An 18810-nucleotide genomic window follows, 5' to 3' on the forward strand; every position below is an offset into this window, starting at 1 on the left:
CTGCCATCCTATTGCATTCTCCTTTTCTGTAGTCAAAACTCCCTCTGCCTCCCTCTTACAAGGACATTTGTGATTACATTTAGGACCCACCCAAATAATCCAGGATAATCTTCTCATCTCAGAGTTTTTGATTTAATCACAACTGTGAAGTCCCTTTAGGTAACATTCACAGGTTCTAAGGATTAAGATGTGGTGTCCTGGGGGCCATTATTCAGCCTACCACAGGTGTATTAGAAACATGGGACAACAGCCGCCTGAATATAGCAAAGCTGTGTCCTTTCTCTGAAGTCTCTGTAAGTAAATGGAACTTGTAAGCTCCATAGTGAACTAGTAAATACTGTGCTTAGTATATAAATGTGAAGTGATTTACAAGAAGAGACTATACAGGTTTCCACAGTGCTAATTTCCTTGCCTGAAGGAAAATGTAGTTGGAAGGTGTAATCAATCTATTATAACAGTGTTTTAGTGCTGGAACGGACAAGGACCTTCAAAGTTTATTGCCATTTTATGGGAGTCAGCAACATGTTGTTAGTCCCTACTGGGTGAATGGCACTGTATCAGACATGGTAAGGTGAAAGGAGAGATTGGAATGATGGACACAATACTTAAAGACTGTCCTGCTGAGAGATGAGACAAGCTCTTCAAACATAGAGAGTCTATGACCCTATAGAATAAAGACCACTAGTCCAAAAGGAACCCTGTATATGTAGCAGACCTGTCTCAGAATCCTTAGGCAAACTCTGTGAAGGTGGAGGGAGCAAAATACAAGCAAGGAAAGGCCATCAGAGCAACTTTATCAGTGATGGTATTCTGGAGTCTCCTTACGACAGTGTCTGATACCAAGTGGAATGGAGTATAAGGCTGGTCTTCGGCCTCTTTAAAGATGTTTTAGTCATTGTTCTCGGAATATCTGTCTTATGGATCTGTGGCATGGATTCCATGGTAAGACTCCCAGAGAGGCTCTAATATTTGTTTCCGTGGTGTGTTCTGTTCAAATGGTACGTTTTGAAGTAGTTGTGGTTTTGCTATTACCATGTACCTCATGCTTCACAGAGTACTGGGATTTTACTACCTATCCATCCCCAATTCTAAATTCTGCTCCTTCCCAGAATGAGTTCTTTGACTATGGTGATAGAGACTGCCTATTAGGCTGTTCTTGCTATAGAAGCTACAGAACAAACTTTTCACCTGTAATATGCTTTTCTACTCATTAGTCTTCCTTTCTCAACAAGTCTTAAATTCCATTGCCTAAATAATCCCCCTTTGTCTTTTCCAGTCATATTACTCTGCCACAGACCCTGAAGTGGCTCTCAGTTTCTCAGAGCCACAACCAAGACTCCTCACTCAAGATGTCCAGGCTTCACCAGTGCCCGTCCCCTGGGCCTGGACCACCTGCCTTAGCCGGGCCAGCTCCTGCCCCCGGCCCCTCCTGGCCTCCTCTTTATGTTTATTGGCATGTATGTCTGAGCACTGGTTCCTTGCTTCTGTCAGAATTTTGTGTGTATTTATTTCCCTTTTGCTTTGCCAAAAAAAAAAAAAAGTTACTGTCTGAATTGTAAATAAGGCTAATACTCTTGGGCTTTTAGTTTCTTGTTTACAACATCCTTTCCTCTTTGTATCAATATATTTGTCTTCTACATAGTGCTGAAAGCGCCTGCTCCCTTCTCTCTGGCTTGTTCTGTTTTACTGATTTGTATGGTGAACACCCAAAGAAAATTATATTCACATAGGTGAATTAATTCAGCTTTATTGGCTGAATTTAGTGACAACCACATTGTCGTTTTGCAGTTGGTAAAGAAAGGGACTGAGTTTTCAGATAGGCGAGAGGAAAAGTGAATTTATTAGTGTTATGATAGTGATATTTTAAAGCCATGCAATAATCACTGTGTCTTCCAAAGTTCCTAATGTACTCCTGCAGTGCAAAATTTTCTCAGGGAAGGACTCTGGCAAACCAGAAGGTTTGTTTGACTTTAATACACTAAATTACAAATGTCAAATCAGAGAAAATGTTACTTGGTTCGTTATTGAACAGGTGCACCACTATTGTAAATGTTTTCTTTTTTTCTTCTTTGCTGTTTGGTATAACTACACACTGTTTCACATAATTATATAGCAGCTACTACAATTCACTTTTAACACAGCAAATAATTAAAACAACCTAGAATAAAGGCTTATACACAGAGAAATTTAGTCTCATTGTCCTTTAAAGTGACTCAATGACTGTAAAAAACCTCTTCAAATTTTTCATCTATAAAATCAGAAGGTACGGCTAACTTCATAGTTATTCTACAGATATTTTGTGAAGATAAATGAGAAAATCTATGAATTATTTCAAATTATTAGAAGAATGTCTCCAGGATTTTTTAGTGTATGATTTTAAAACATTTCTGACAATTGCATATGTTTGCGTACAGGGTTTGCATTATATTACAACTATAAGTGTATTTTTACCTTCCCTTTGAAAGTTTAATACAATGAAAGATAAATGTTACATGTAAGAATTTGAATAATTGCTTGCTTTCCTATACTTCCATGCTGCTCTGTCCCTGTTCTGATCAGTCACCATCTCTGTGAAGAGGATTTCTCTGAAGAGCCAGTGTAAATTAGATCCACTTTATTATTTTCAACCATAAGACTTTGTTGCTGCATTTCCCCACTGGACTGAAAGCTCTTTGAAAAGAGATTATGTCCCTTTTGCTTACCTGTGGACACTCAGCATGTGAACAGTGGCTTGACTGCTAATAGATGCTCATTAAATATTAACTGAATAAATAAATGCCCCGTTGATGAAATCCTTAATCAGTCTTTGATGTTCTTATTATAAATTGCACAGCTATCAGAGACAAAGTCAGTTTAAATTTACCCAAAATACCCTTCCATTGTGAGTCCCTTTCAAAGGATATTCTATCCCAATGATGGCAAATATCTGACACCAGTGCCACTTTTCCTATCCTTAAGAGCACAGATAGCATTTCACAGATCATGGCACTTTCTCCTTCCAGGTGCAGATGTGGTCTCAGAGTTCATCCCTACGTGTCCTCTAAGCAGACACTCTCAGTTGTTAGGAGAATTGAAAAGTCATTGACGTCCCTACTTTTGTGACAAAGGAATTTGAGATAACTGCCTTTATCCCCTTCATTTTTCCCCTTCAATGATTAAAATACCTAAAATCCTATAAAAAGAGGAAACAAATATACTTTAAATATACTGAGTCCATGAAACTCTAAGGTAAAGGCCAGTGAGTACAAAAGACACCACCCTTGGAACACCTATTTTGGGCATTCAAGTGTTCTAAGAGATCAAAAATATGTAACTCCTATATCTTAGTTCATTGCTGTGATGTATTATTACACAGGTGGTAACAAAATTTTGAATATTTTTCAAACGCCAACCTCTTATATTCCATTTTGGCTACTAAAGTTATTTCTGTCTAATCACTACCAAGCTCATAGACAGTTATATAGGAAGAAACAAGGAACTCTAAAGAGTAGCAGATGTTAGCTGAGCAGGTGGTACGTATGTATTTCCATCGGAAGTGAAAAATACAAAGGATTAAAGCCCTGAGAATATTAAAGAAAACCTTTCATTATTTTATTCTCAAAATAAGGGGACTAGATGAGAAGAATTGAGGTATACCAATCTCTCAGGTGTAATATATGTATATGTATGTATATATATATATATAATGATATATATATATATATATCATTATATATATATATATCATTATATATATATAATGATATATATATATATATATCATTATATATATATATATGCTATAATGATAAACTATTACCTTCGGAAGGAACTTTGAGCTAAGACCTGGAAAAGTTAACTGACTTTTACAAGTTGACAAAGTTGACAGAAGTAGTTAGGGAGAAAGCTGTGTTTCACATCCCTGTGTATTCCTAGCATAGTGTCCCTTCCATTGGACTAAATGGGCAGTTTGGTTTATACTGGTTGTTGGACGAAGCTCTGCAGAGGGAAAGAGAAACCCTAGGAAGCGATTTACATTTTTAGAGCTGGGCTCTTATCCTGGAATGTCAGGAAATGCAAATAAGCAGGTGTAATAAAATTACATTTCATTGCTTTTGAGTGGTAACTATATTTATGAAGACTTAGTTTCTATGTTACAATTAAGTAGAACTTTGTTACTCTAACATAAGAAAACAACTGTGATTTTTTTTTTTTGCGCCATAAAATGAATTATTGTACAGCAAACTTCTGACTAACCACACAAGAATTATCCAGTTGGTGAAATATTTTTTTAATGTTTATTTATTTTTGAGAGTGAGAGAGTGACAGAACACAAGTGGGGGAGAAGGAGAGAAAGAGGGAGCCACAGAATCCAAAGCACAGATCCTGATGTGGGGCTCAAACTCACAAACTGTGAGATCATGACCTGAGCCAAAGTCAGATGCTTAACTGACTGAGGCACCCAGGCACCCCAGTTGGTGAAATATTTTGAATTAGTCCCCCCTATCCTCCAACTGGGTCTCATTTGTTCCAACAGAGCACTGGTGTGAGATGGGTGCAGACAAGGTGAATGATTGTCCTTATGTGAGAATGTGACTATAACTGGATTAACTTGGTAACTAAAGGACTTGTTAGATAGAATGTTAGGACTAGTTGAATAAATCCATCCATTTCTCTGCATCCCTACCACCATCTCTCCAGTCCAAACCATAATTATCTTTTATTAGGACTTCTATAATAGTCTAACTCATTTCCTTGTATTTGTTCCTAGTCCCTTCTAACCCATCATCTATACTGCAGTGATGGAATCTGTTTTTTTTTTTGCTTTATGTTTCAGTGACACTTTTCCTTGCCGTAATATTTTTTTGTCTTTTTCTGCCTTTGAAATGAACTATCAATTATAAAAAATATCAAAGTAGATTAAAAAATTCCAGTTCTTGGCACACTATGAAGTTCACAAGTGAAGACAGATAGCAGCCACATGTGGCAAGAGGTGGGAAGTAATTAAAGTAGTGTTACAAATGTTCACAGGAAGCTAAAACTGTCCAACAGGTTGTGCCCATATGTTAGCACAGGTTAGAGTAGTCAGTACCTGAGTGTGTGGCCTCAGTGTGTTTGGATTCAGATTGTACAACACAATACAATTTCTTCCAGTTAAGAGTTCTTGGCTTACATCAATCCCAGGTTGGCTGGAGGGCACTGGGATGATATCATCTATTTAACACATCCCACCACCCACCTCCCCTCTGGTAACCATCAGTCTGTTCTCTGTAGTTAAGTCTGTTTCTTGGTTTGCCTCTCTCTCTCTCTCTCTCTCTCTTTCCCTTTGCTTATTCATTTTGATTCTTAAAAGCACGTATGAGTGAAATTATATGGTATTTGTCTTTGACTTATTTTGCTTAGCATTATACTCTCTAGTGCTATCCATGTCATTGCAAATGGCAAGATTTGATTCTTTTTGATGGCTGAGTAATTTTCCATTATACACATATGATATATATGATATATACTATCTATATATCTATATCATCTATCTATATCTATGTCATCTATCTATATGTGTATCTATATTGTAGATAATGCTATAAATATCAGGGTACATGTATCCCTTGAATTAGTATTTTTGTATTCTTTGGATAAATACCTAGTGGTGCAATTGCTGGATAGTAGGATAGTTCTATTTTTCACTTTTTGAGGAAAACATACTGTTTTCCAGAGTGGCTGCATTAGTTTGCATTCCCATCAACATTGTAAAAGGGTTACCCTTTCTCCACAACCTCACCAACACCTATTATTTCTTCTGTTGTTGATTTTATCCATTCTGACAGGTGTGAGGTGATGTCTCATAGTTTTGGTTAGTATTTCCTTGATGATGAGTGATGTTGAACATCTTTCATGTGTCTGTTAGCCATCTGTATGTCTTCTTCGGAAAAATGTCTGTGTCTTCTGCCTATGTTTAAATTAGATTATTCATTTTTTCGGATATTGTGTTTTATAGGTTCTTTACATATTTTGGATATTAACCCTTTATCAGATCTGTCAGATATGTCATTTGCACATATTTTCTCCCATTCCATTGGTCGCCTTTTAGTTTTGTTGATTGTTTCCTTCTTTGGGCAGAAGCTTTCTATTTTGATGAAATCCCAATAGTTTATTTTTGCTTTTATTTCCCTTGTATCCAGAGACATATCTAGAAGGAAGTTGCCATGGATGATGTTAAAGAGGTTACTACCTGTGTTATCCTCTAGGATTTTTATGGTTTCCAATCTCACATTCATTCTTTAATCCATGTTGAATTTATTTTTGTGTATAGTATAAGAAAGTGGTCCACTTTCATTCTTTTGCATGTTGCTGTCTAGCGTAGTCTTTTATACTTGTAGGTTCAGTTTGGGGTTTTCTATACTGTTCTGTTGATCCACATGTTTATTTTTGTGCCAATACCATACTGTTTTGATCACTACAGGTTTGTAATATAATTTGAGGTCCAGAATTGTGATGCCTCCAGCTTCAGTTTTCTTCGTCAGTATTACTTTGGCTATCCAGGGTCTTTTCTGGTTCCATATAAATTTTAGAATTGTTTGTTCTAGCTCTGAAAAAAAATTCTGGTATTATTTTTATAGGGGTTGCATTAAAAAGTCCAAAATTGTGATGCCTCCAGCTTTGCCTTTCTTTTTCAAAGTTGCTTTGGTTATTCGGGATCTTTTGTGGTTTAGTACAAATTTTAGGATTGTTATAGCTTTGTGACAAATGATGTTGGTGTTTTGATAGGGATTGCATTAAATTTGTAGATTGTTTTGGGTAGTATAGACATTTTAACAATATTTGTTCTTCCAATCTATGAACACAGAATGTTTGTTCACTTTTTGTATGTGTCATCTTCAATTTCTTTCATCGGTGTTTTATAGTTTTCAGAGTGTAGGTCTTTCATCTCTGATTTGGTTTATTCCTAGGTATCTTCTTATTTTTGGTGCAATTATAAATGGGATTGATTCCTTAATTTCTCTTTGCAGTGATGTAATTTGTTAAAACCTAGTTCTGAGCATGTCATTTTGTGGCTTAAAATCTTGCCTGTGCCCATAGTATTAAATTAATATCCTACAATTTGGTTTATAGACCTTTCTTTAATGTGGTTTAAAGTTTCTTTTTACTTCTTTAGTGTCATCTGTTACTATATGTCTTCTCACATTTCTCATTTTGTCTGGGCAGGCTTAACAAGCAGCTCCCGATTATTCCACCTGGCGTAGGCCACTGATGTGGTCTTTCTGAAATGCAAAAGTAATTTTACCATTTTCTGGCTTAATATTCACCAATTAAATACCATAATTATTATAATAAAGTGCCAATATTTATTATTAATTTTAAAATCATTTATTATTTGGTCAACATTGTTGCCTTAGCACATAATGTTACTTTGGTCTGGGATGTCACTCTCCACTTGGTAGCTTACTACATCCAGCTTATCTTTCAAGATGTAGGTGAAACATCCCCTCCCCTGAGAATCTCACAGTGTTATTAAAGGATTTCTATTGTATACTCCCTTAGGACATGCATATACCTGTGAAATTCATTCATTCATCAAAGTTTTATTGAATGTCTACTATGTACAAGGCCTTTGACAAGTAAACTAAACAACATATTTTTACCTAAAATAATGGCACTTTTATGCAGTTAGAACTAATAGATAAAAATCTTTGTTCTCAAGCAACTTACATTCTTGGAAAAAAGGCAGCAAGAAACAAAATGAATAAGTAAAACATATATTTTGTTAAATGGTGGTAAGTTTTATAGGAAACAATAAAGTAAGGAAGGAGGATAGAGAGTCCTGGAGCAGGAGACTCAAATAATAGAAAATCAGAAAGAAGAGATATTTGGACAAGTATCTAAAGGAGAAGATGGAATAAACCCTGGAGATACCTAAGGGAAAATTCAAAAACCTTTATGGAAGAATCTCTGGAATATGTGAAGAATGCCAAGGAAGCTAGTGTATGAGTTGAGTAAAGTTAATGTGGAGCAAAGTAGTAGAAAATCAGCCGGAGAGGTTCAGAGGGCTAGATTTTTATAGGAATTTTGAAGCCCTTATAAAAACTTGGGCTGTTACTCTGAATGAGATGGCAAGTCACTGGAGGAGGAAAGGCAGAAGAGTGATATTCATTTGAAAGGAATATTTGGTTGCTGTGCAGAGAACAGACTGAAGGGAGTGGGGATGAGACATCAGTAGGAAACTAGAGCACTCATCTACCTAAGAAATGAAGGAAGCTTGAAGCAGGTTGGTAGTGGTAGAGTTGTGAGAAGTGGTTGGAGTCTGGATATGTTTTTAAGGTAGAGCCAAAGGATATGATAACAGATTGAACATGGAATGTAAGAGAAAGAGGGAAACAAGGATAATACTGAGGTATTGGACTTAAGTAGCTGGATGGAAAATCTTTAAGGGGAACAATGTGTTGTTGGGGGGGTAGGGTGACAGAAAGGAGGGAGAAGAAGGAGGAGGCTGAGGAGGAGAGAAGAGAGGAGAAAACTCTGGTATCCGTTTTCAAACATGTTAAGTTTGAGATGCCTATTAGATATCCAAGTGCAGATGGCCAATGGACAGCTGGATTAATGAGTCTGGAATTCTGGAATTATGGGGTAGGTCTTTATCATCTAGTTGATATTTATAACCATGTGATTAGTGTTACCACCGAGATACTGAACATAGAAAAGTGAAGATGTCTGTGGATTGACACCCTGGACTTATCAAAATTAAGTAATGAGAGGTATGAGGCTGCAGTGGAATCAGTGAGGAGACTGAGAAGGAGTGGTTAACAAGATAGAAGGAAAAATAAGATGGAAGCCAAGGAAAGAAAATGGTTCAAGGAGGGGAAATGATTGTGTCAAATGCCGGTGATAAGTTAAGCATGTTGAAGACTAGAATCGGTCTGTTGAGTTTGGCATTCTGAAACTGTAGGTGATTTTGATGAGAACGCTTGTTGTATATAGTGGGGATGAATCCTGTTGCTATATAGCGGAAATGAAAGCTTTATGGCAGTAAGTTCAAGAAAGATTAGAAGCGGATAGCATAGCTAGGCAACCACCCTACTTACACTTATTATCTCAGGGCTGTTTTCATTCTCAAAAGTGTTCTAGTTTGGATGTTAACTGATGTGTTCATACTAACTATATGGAAAATTTTCAATGGGCATTGCTGTAAACCATAGCTGTAGGAACTGTGCTCAATAAAGATTTTTTGTTTGAAAACACAGTAAGTGATACAGAGTATTTCTCTAATGAAAATGATACGGTATGCAGGCATAAATTGGTGATGTGGGAATAAAGAGAAGTTTGGGCATGATGCTTTTGAAAAGGCAAGAGGAGACAGAATGTGGGGGGTTTAGCCTTATGTAGGAGCTTAGTTAATCCTCTATAATGGGGGAGGCAGAGTACACTGTTCTATTGCTTACATTATATTTTTGTTGTGGATTTGTTTGTTTTCCACATATTATAAACCTCCTAAGGGTAGTAAGTGTAAATGTCTTGTTCATTTTGTGGTAAGACTTTTTATTATTCTATTTCTATTCCTTAGTATAATACCTGGAACACAGCAGGTGTGCAATAAATGTTTGAATGAGCAAATGTAGTCACCATGCGCAGCCTGCGTATGTTTTATCTTCTCACTCAGATTGGATTATTTCCATCAACTCTTGACAACCAGATTGATTTAATTGTGTTTCTCCTGTCTGGGCCTACAGATAGCTTGACTAACTGGTAGAGTTGATTGACAGGAATGCCTGTGTTTCTACCAAAATCAATGATGCTTCCTGGGAGTAAAATCAGTGACCTTTTGCTGCATCATTTTGCAGTGGTCCTGGTTATGGTTTCAACATGGATTACTATTTATTTCACCTTGAACCTTCTTTTTTTTTTTTTTTTTTTAAATGTTTATTTTTGAGAGAGAGAGCAAGGGGGGGGGGCAGGAGAGAGGGAAACACAGAATCCATAGCAGGCTCCAGGCTCTGAGCTGTCAGCACAGAGCCCGACATGGGGCTCAAACTCATGAACCATGAGATCATGACCTGAGCTGAAGTCGGAGGCTCAACCGACTCAGCCACCCAGGCGCCCCTCACCTTGAACCTTCTTAAAGCTATCTACTCTTCCCCAGAATACTTTGTTATTTTAGTTTCCTATTCATATGGCATGTATCATTATGTGTTGCTATTATCTAACCTACCCAATACATGGGAAGCTCTTTGAAGATGGGCATTCCATCTTCATTGGTTTTTTTCTCAAAATGCTTTGTACCATCCCTGGTTAGAAAACATGTCTTCTTCATCACTAAGTTAAAAATCCTTTGTCCAGGCCCTGGTGTGAATTAGATGCCAAATAAATATTTGTGGAGTGAATGACTGCGTGAATGAATGATTACTGTCTGTGATGTATGCTCATGATGCACAGACCAGATCTCCTTTCCTGTTTGATATGTCTATCCCCCAGCTCTTCATTGCTCTGCTCCTAGTAGTTGACACCTAAAATCTTTCCTGAAGGACGATCTTTGGGCCACTGGAGCTGCATCACATAGATGCTCCAAGAATAAGTTCTTGGGATTTTATGCCTTCTCCTTGCTAACCAGTATCTGATGACTGAATATAAGAGTATGGAGGTCTAATTATCATGCCTCAATGCAGTGCAAACTTGCAATCGCAATTTATACTCTAGAGCTCCCTGTGGGATCAGGCTGAGGCCAAGACTTTACCTCAAATTGCACACACATTTGCTTGGCTTATTAGCCTCCCTTATCTCACTTCCTTGTTCTCTCATAGGTTTCTCCTAAGAACACTTTCTTAGCAGATGACTTGTATGTTCCCTCTTTCCTTAGAGTCTGCTTATTGGGAACTTTACTTAAGGCAGTGCATGTTTATAGTGAGTTGAGTCAGGGTCAGGGAATCATATTCACTATCTCTCTAAGAGTCTTAAGTTGTGCTATTGTAGTCAGTTCCTCCTGAGAGTTTTTGGTTTTATATTACTGCCAACCAAAACTGTAGGTGACTGTGAACCAAGTTTGATATTTGATTTCGTTGTTGGGTTGAGAAGTAGCTTCACTATTTCAGTAAATAATTGTCATTGAATTTAGTAAATATCTTATTGAATTACAGGTCTTTCTAATATCAAGTCAGGATGCATTTTTCTTAACTTTCTACTCTTTTTGTTTATATACATCTCTGTTCTCTCCTTAAGTGAGGATGACAGTTAATTGTATAATCAATTTTTATATGATTGAGTGTCACTTTCTTTTGTCTTCCTGTTGAATATAAATATCCATTTCCACATACTCAGCAAACCATTTATTTATCTTTTTTTTTTTTTTAGTAATTTGAGAAGAACACAAACTCCTCTATCTATAAAATAGGATTGGAAGTAATGTGTTTTAGAACTTAAAAGCACTTTAGTCAACGCCTTCATTTTATAAGTGAGAACACTTGAGGCCCAAAGAGGTTAAGTAATTTGTTCAATATGCCCCAGCTTGCTTAGTGGCAGAGCAGGACTAACACCCAACTCCCAGCCTGCTGTCTTCTCTACTGCTCCACAAATACACGTATATCTTATTCACAGAATTGATATGAGGATTAGGGGCCACATCTGTGAAAAACAGATTTAGCCTTTGGAAAGAAAGATGCTGGATAGCTTTATGAAATCTTTATGAAAACTAATCTCATTTTAACCTTTTCTGTACAATTGTTAGTTTTGTTCAGTTTTATGTTATTTGCCTCAGGCTTCTTTTTGGCCGAGGACTAGATAATATACAATGCTTGATTTAAAAATCAATATTAAGTATCCGAATTGTGTTAGAGATAGGAAACACTTCAGCTGGTTTTGAAGCTGGGAGCCATTGCAGACAGCCTTCCAGCATGGCGATTATTTATGTACATGAAAAGTTTGCGATTCCTACTTTGCATACTGGGGATAAGGACAGTTGGTTCCAAAGAAAAGAAGGAAGCACAAATTATATTTTGTTCAGCCTGGTGATACTTCCAAAGCTTGATGCAATGTGTCTTTAACAAACCATGAATTTTCTTTCCTGTGGAGCTACCATATCCTGCCTACTTACAGCATTGTCAGGGAACCATTATACTAATCCACCGTACCTTCATATCTCCAGCAAGCACATGTAAGTGATAACTCGAATATTTATTTTGATGCAAGGTGTATAAATCTTCTCTATGTCATCTTGTAAAGCAAGGAAATTGTGACTTGCTCAACTTGGTTACGTTAATTGTTCAAGTTTGGTTCTTTCAGCTACAGCGTGCTTTGATATATGAATAAGAATACTGTTTAATTTTTGTAGTATTCAAAGTGATTTGTGCAGATTCATATATGCAGGGAAGATAAAACTTGAATACCAAAAGGCTAATGTAGCTTTTATATATATTTTTAATTAGGTACGATTATATGCAAGACCTGATGCTATCAGAAGAGGATCTGGGGACTATGCTCTCCATATAACAAAGAGATTAATAGAATTTTATGAAGACTACTTTAAAGTGCCCTATTCCTTGCCAAAACTAGGTAAGTATTTTCATGGTTATTTTATTGGAAGGGATCCTTGAAGGTGCAAATTTTTCTTCGTGCATTTATTTCAGATGTGAAAATTCCAAGAGTAATACGTTAGAGAAGATGAGCATGAGAAAACTAATTTCTTCTGAAGAGGTAAAATAAAACCTAATGTTTCTTAGGTCTTGCCAAGAAGTCTTCATAGGGATTAAGAAAGGCATTGTGTAAGTTAGGTTTCCAAAAGATAACCACGTAGCTATAATTTGTTGAATATGTACTGTGGAGAGGTGCTTGCCAGCATCTCATTTAATCCTCACGGCTACTGGATGGGTAGGTACTGTTAGAACATTTTCCACCCAAGGGACTTGACACCCAGGGAATATTTCATTCATCCAGGCAGCCAATAAGTGGAGGAGATGGGATTTCAAGTTAAATCTTGATGACTCCCAGAACTCTTCAATATTTTACACTGAGAAGACACTCTGATTATTTTCTTTTTCCTAATTCTCAGATGTTGGATCTCAATGTATTAATTGTCCCTCACATTATTTTTGTCTAGTCATATGTCAGTACAGGTATAGTAGGTAGAATAAAAACTGTATAATGGAAGAGAAGGGTAGCTGTATAACGGAGATTGTGTTCACCACCAATATTCTTACTTCCTTTTACAAAGATAATGTGTTCAGTAATCATTTGTTGAGTGAATAAATGAGTGAATTTTGTTATCCAAATTCGAATGAAGCTACCGCTTTTTCAGGGGAGTGAACTGTGACTTTCCAGGAAGTTAGAAAGGGTACGTATACCCATTACAAATGCTGTAGTTATTTTTCCTTCTCAGAAAACCTGTTTTGAAATGTTACATCATAGCAGTATTTTGTCCCCCCGCCCCAGCCCCTGCCCATTTTATTTTCCTTCTCAAGAACATTTCGATCAGCACCCACATAAAAGTGATTGCTTATTGGTAAGAATAAAGTGCTTACCTGATCAAAAGTGTTAGCATTTGAACCACAGGTTCCTCTCTCTGGAGAACTGGCTCTATTTTATTAAAGTACCTGCCTGCTGCGTAGCTTTATTGGCCTTACAATGAGTTGTTTAGGAAGTAGATGAAATAGTTGATATTGTTACTAAATTGGTGTGGCATACAATTTTAAGGAATGGTATTACAAAATTCGGAGTTCTTTCTGAAAGATGTGCTCTTAGAATCTATAAGATTTTATTTCAAATTTCTAAACAAAATTTTATTTCAAATAGGATCTATATTTAGTTTAGTTCAGTTTTTTTTTCCTTCTTTCCCTCTCCCCTCCTCTACATCAACTTCCTATTAGCATCTGTTAAACTGAAATCTCCCTGGTAGGCACCCAATGCAGGAAGGACTATCTGACCTCATTTGCATGAGAGGTGACACTGTTCTCTACTCCAGGTAAAACTGGCTGGGAACCTCCCAGCTTGACCCTAATGTAAAATTCACAAGTGCTTATGTTGCAAGTTCAGCAAGAGAAATAAAATGTGGATCTTTGTCCCCTTCAGACCAGTAATTAGTAGAGGAACTCAATTTATAACTTCAGGGGGTTCCATGTAACTGTCAGCTTGCAGCAGGAAGCATTTCTGTTCCTCTCTTTCACTCACAATTGAACCATGCAGGCTTTCATCTGGTAGAAAAGAGCTTTGTTCACTGTTACTATTACTTGTTAAGCTCCTTATGGTGTATATAATTGAATTATTTGACTTACCCCAGCACACTCCTTTTTATGTATGTAGGGGAGTTACCATGGTCTATGGCACTTTATAAAATTCCTTTTAAAATTCTACTTATTTATATATCTATAGATATTTAGAGCTGTGTATTAATGGATTTATATGTATGCTTTCTAAATACTCCCTATATAAAATTTCTAAGCACAGAAGCATTTTGACAGATCCTTAGTTCCCATTGTATATAATGATTAAATAAATTCTATGGAAACCAACTCAGTCTTTGTTAATGGTACATGTGGATGTGTCCTAGAGATGAACTGTGTCTGCCTTGACCTTTCAGATCTATCGAAGATGGTTTTCTCTCTCCCTCCCCACTTCTATCTTTCCTTCCATCTTCTGTCCTTCATTCTTTCCCTCCCTCTTTTCTTCCTTTCCTTATTTATTTAATAAGCACTTATTGAGTGCCTCCCACCCACACTTTTCTATGTTATGGGGATACAGCAGTGAATGAAAAAGGCAAAAATCCCTTTCCTCCTGGGGCTTACATCCTGTTGGGTAAAGACAGACATTAAAGCAATTATTAACACATATAGCATATCAGATGGAGATAAATGCCATTAAAAATAATGCTAGAATGGAGGGAAAAGAAGAGTGGGAGGAAGATGAGGCACGGGAAGGTGGCTGAAATTTTAAAATGAGTAAATACAGAAGGTTTCATTGGGAAATTGACTTTGGAGCAAATCACTTAAGGGAGTAAAGGAACAAGCCAAATGATATTGTGGGACAAGGATATATAGGCATAGAGGCAGAGGAAACAAATTGCCCAGATCTTGAGAGGGGAGCTTGGTGGTATATTTCAGGAATAGGCAAAAGGCAAGTATGACTGAAACAGAGTGAGTAAATGGGTGTGAAATAGGAGATGAGGTCAAGGAAGGAGTAATGGATGTGGAAAAGATGATGTATAGCCAGCAGGTCATGGTAAGGATTCTGGCTTTTTCTTTTCTTTTCTTTTCTTTTCTTTTCTTTTCTTTTCTTTTCTTTTCTTTTCTTTTCTTTTCTTTTCTTTTCTTCTTCTTTTTTCCTGGGTGAGATGGAAATCTATTGGTCAGTTTTGAGCAGACGTATTACATAATCTGGCTTCTGTCAAAAAAGGGTGAGCTATACACCTAGTTTGAAAATACACTGTAGGGCGGGATGCCTGGGTGGTACAGTTGATTAAGTATCAGACTCTTGATTTCAGCTCAGGTCATGATTTCATAATTCATGAGATCAAGCCCTGAGTCGGGCTCTGTGCTGACAGTGCAGAGCCTGCTTAAGATTCTCTCTCTCTCTCTCTCTCTCTCTCTCTCTCTCTCTCTCTCTCTCAAAATAAATAAATAAATAAACATTAAAAAAAAGAAAATACACTATAGGGCAATTGTTCTTAATCAGGGGTTAATTGAGGCACTTAGCAATATCTGGAGACATTTTGTTTGTCACAACTCAAGGTGGGTGGTGGGGGAGTGTGTGCTACTTGTGTTTAGTGGGTAGTACTGCTAAAAATCCTATCATGCACTCAGCAGCCTCCACAATAATACTAGCTCCAAATGTCAATATAGTGCTGAAACTGAGACCCTGATTAGTGGCAAAGTGTGGAGCATGAAAAACAGTTAAGAGGCTCCAGCAAAATTCAGGAAAAAAATGATTATGGCTTGGACTAAGATGCTAACAGTGAGGTAGTTGGAAGTGGTACAATTCTGGATATATATTGAAAACATAGACAGAAATATTTGCAGATGAAGAAAATGTGGGATGTGAGAAGAGGTACCAAGGACAGCTCCAAGGTGTTTTTTTTGTTTTGTTTTGTTTTGTTTTGTTTTTTTGGCCTGAGAATAAGGATGGAATTGCCTTTTGCTGAGACAGAACAATTGTGGAAGGGGATAATTTTTGAGACTGATATGTCTATTAACCATTCAGGTGGCACCTTGATGTCTTGAAAGGAACTCAAATAGGCAGTTGAACTTATCAATATGATGTTTGGGTGAGTAATCTGGCTCCACATATCCATTTGCCAGCATATGATGATATAGAAAGTGGTGAGGCTATATGGACTTACCAGGGCTGTGAGAGCAGATAGAAAAGAGAATAGGAACAAGGAGGGGCTGATGCAGTGTTCAGAGGATAGGGACATTAGGATCCAGTAAAGACTTCAGAGAAGGAGCAACTGGTTGAGAAACTAAGAAAACATGTATCTGTAGTATTTCTAACCATCTAATGAAGAATTTCAAAAGTGAGCAGATGTTAAATTGTGGTAACTCAAGTTGGATGGGCACTGAGAATTGACCATTTATTGGTGCTTGCCATGTGAAGGTCATAGTGATCTTGACAAGAGCAGTTTCAGGGCAAAGGCCAGAGAAGTGTGTCCAAGAACAAATGGGGGTGGAACTGGGAGGGGATACAGTGACTAGAGACAGTGAGTTTAGACCACAGATTGGTACTTCTGAAAATTCCCAGTGGGGAGTGTTCTGGGAATAGAGGAAAAGGGAGAAATGTTTGTGTTCTATCTAGTACTGCTCGCCTCTGGATAAGAGCTGTTTCTGTGAACTGATAGCCCCTTACCTTGCAGATCTGACTCTGTCCCAAACCGTATCAAGGGAGACATGGAACTTGTCTCTCTTTGATTTGCATTAGAAAACTGAAAATCAAAACAAGTAAGAAAACTCTTCCTCCAGGTAACCTGACACTACTGAAGCTTTGGAGGTGATGTGCGCATGTGTGCACGCTAGGCCATTATACCGCAAGAAGCAAAATGAAATGCAACAAACCCGTAAAGTATAATATTGGATCTTTTCTTAAAAGTCACTTTGCTGTTCTGTCATAAACCTGCGATATCTTCTCTCTACCCAAGTTCTTTTTCATCCTTAGTGCTGAATAGTTTTACTTTCTCCACTGTGGCATCATCTCATGCTAGATCCTCTCCAAGGATTTGAGTTTCCACTCCAAGTAGTTTATCAGGATGGCTCCCTAAGAGGAATTCTGATGCTTGTTGTTAGGACAGTAATTTATTCTCCTTGTTGCACAAAGATATTCCTTTAACATTTTGAGCCAAAATAGGCAGCCAGTGTATACTGTATGATGATTTGTTTTTAAAATCTCTAAGTTAGATAATGAAACCTTAATTGTATGAAGTTTGTAGAGATTTCCTCTTGCTTGGTATTGGGTTGTAAGCAGAGGATACAATACCAGAAGCCTTTCTATAACTGTGTGTCCTATTTTCCCTAAAACTCTCAAAGGCATAGAGGTTTACTTTACAACAAGATTTTTGTAGACATATAAAGAATTAAGCTATCTGTCCTCTAATCTCAAGAACATTGACCACAGCTACAAAACCAAATGGATTTATATTTATAAACTATGGGCCATTCTTAAGGACTTTGTACATTCTAACCCATTTAATCTTTTCCACAGCCTTTGAGGTAGTACCTGTTATTTTCTCATTTTCCAGGTGAGGAAATTTAGGCACTAAGTGACTAAGTAATGTACTCAGTTCACACAGCAGGAATTAGAGGATTTATAATTCAAGTCCAGGCTGTCTGTCTCCAGAATGTTGAAATTCTGCTCAAACAGATTCTAGAAATGTTGAAGATCCAGAGAATTAAATATGGGTCACCTTAATAAACTAGATAATCTGATTACTAGAGGGATAATGTAATACATATTTTTATTAATTTCATATTGATATTAAAAGTAATATACGGTCCTTGTAGAAAATTTGGAGACTTAAAAAAATTAAAGAAGTACATGTTTTATAACTCATAATTTCATCAACTAGAAGATCTATTTGAATACTGTATCATTTTCTTTTATTTTAATTCCAGTGTAATTAACATAGAGTGGTTATATTAGTTTCTGGTATACAATATAGTGATTCAGCACTTTCATACATCACCCAGTGCTCATCACTTCAAGTGCATTAATCCCCGTCTTATATTTCACCCATCCCCCCACTCTGTATTTGAAGATTTTAAATAGTTTTTCATCATAGCTGCTTTATAAGTTAATTAGGTAGCAGATAAAGTGACTCAGATTTGTATTACAGTATTTTGTTATTCATCCTATTTATATTTCAATTAATTATGGCAGATAGTTTTTAGTTTCCTTTTGCTGCTACTTTGTAATTTGTAAATCAATAAGTTTTGTAAGGGAGTTTGCTTGATTGCTTCTTTTCAGTACACTGTGCTTTTATGAAGAATTCATTACCTGCTGTGATTGTAGAAGGAGCCACAGGTATTTTGTAACAAGAATTTCTGGCCTCAAGGAGATTGTGGTTTTGTTGAGGAGATAATACAATATTTACTGAAATTAATGGATTAGAGACTCACACAATACAGAATATAATCAAACACCGAAATTTTGTAGGACAAAAATATAGTACCATGTTAAGTTAAGAATGTGGGATCATTGCACAATGCTGTAGGCATGAAATGCACATAAAAGAAGCTTTATATTTACTTGAGTCCTGAAAAAAGAAACACATTTAATCGGAGGTGGAGAAGAAAGGGGAGATATCATTTTGAGAAATGTGTAGTAGGGAAAGCCCTTGGATCCCATGGGCTTTATGTATCGTGTTGATAG

The 18810-nt window shown here is 36.8% G+C and overlaps 1 protein-coding gene across 1 annotated transcript in view; it reads left to right on the forward strand.

Annotated features, from left to right (window-relative positions):
- TRHDE (thyrotropin releasing hormone degrading enzyme) overlaps nt 1-18810 on the forward strand; it is a 383925-nt gene that overhangs the window by 100401 nt on the left and 264714 nt on the right. The window contains exon 3 of the mRNA XM_030323249.1: nt 12390-12516. Within this exon, the coding sequence (XP_030179109.1) occupies nt 12390-12516 (127 nt within the window). The remainder of the gene's footprint in view (nt 1-12389; nt 12517-18810) is intronic.

Source organism: Lynx canadensis, chromosome B4, assembly GCF_007474595.2.
Source record: "Lynx canadensis isolate LIC74 chromosome B4, mLynCan4.pri.v2, whole genome shotgun sequence".
Taxonomy (NCBI): Eukaryota; Metazoa; Chordata; class Mammalia; order Carnivora; family Felidae; genus Lynx; species Lynx canadensis.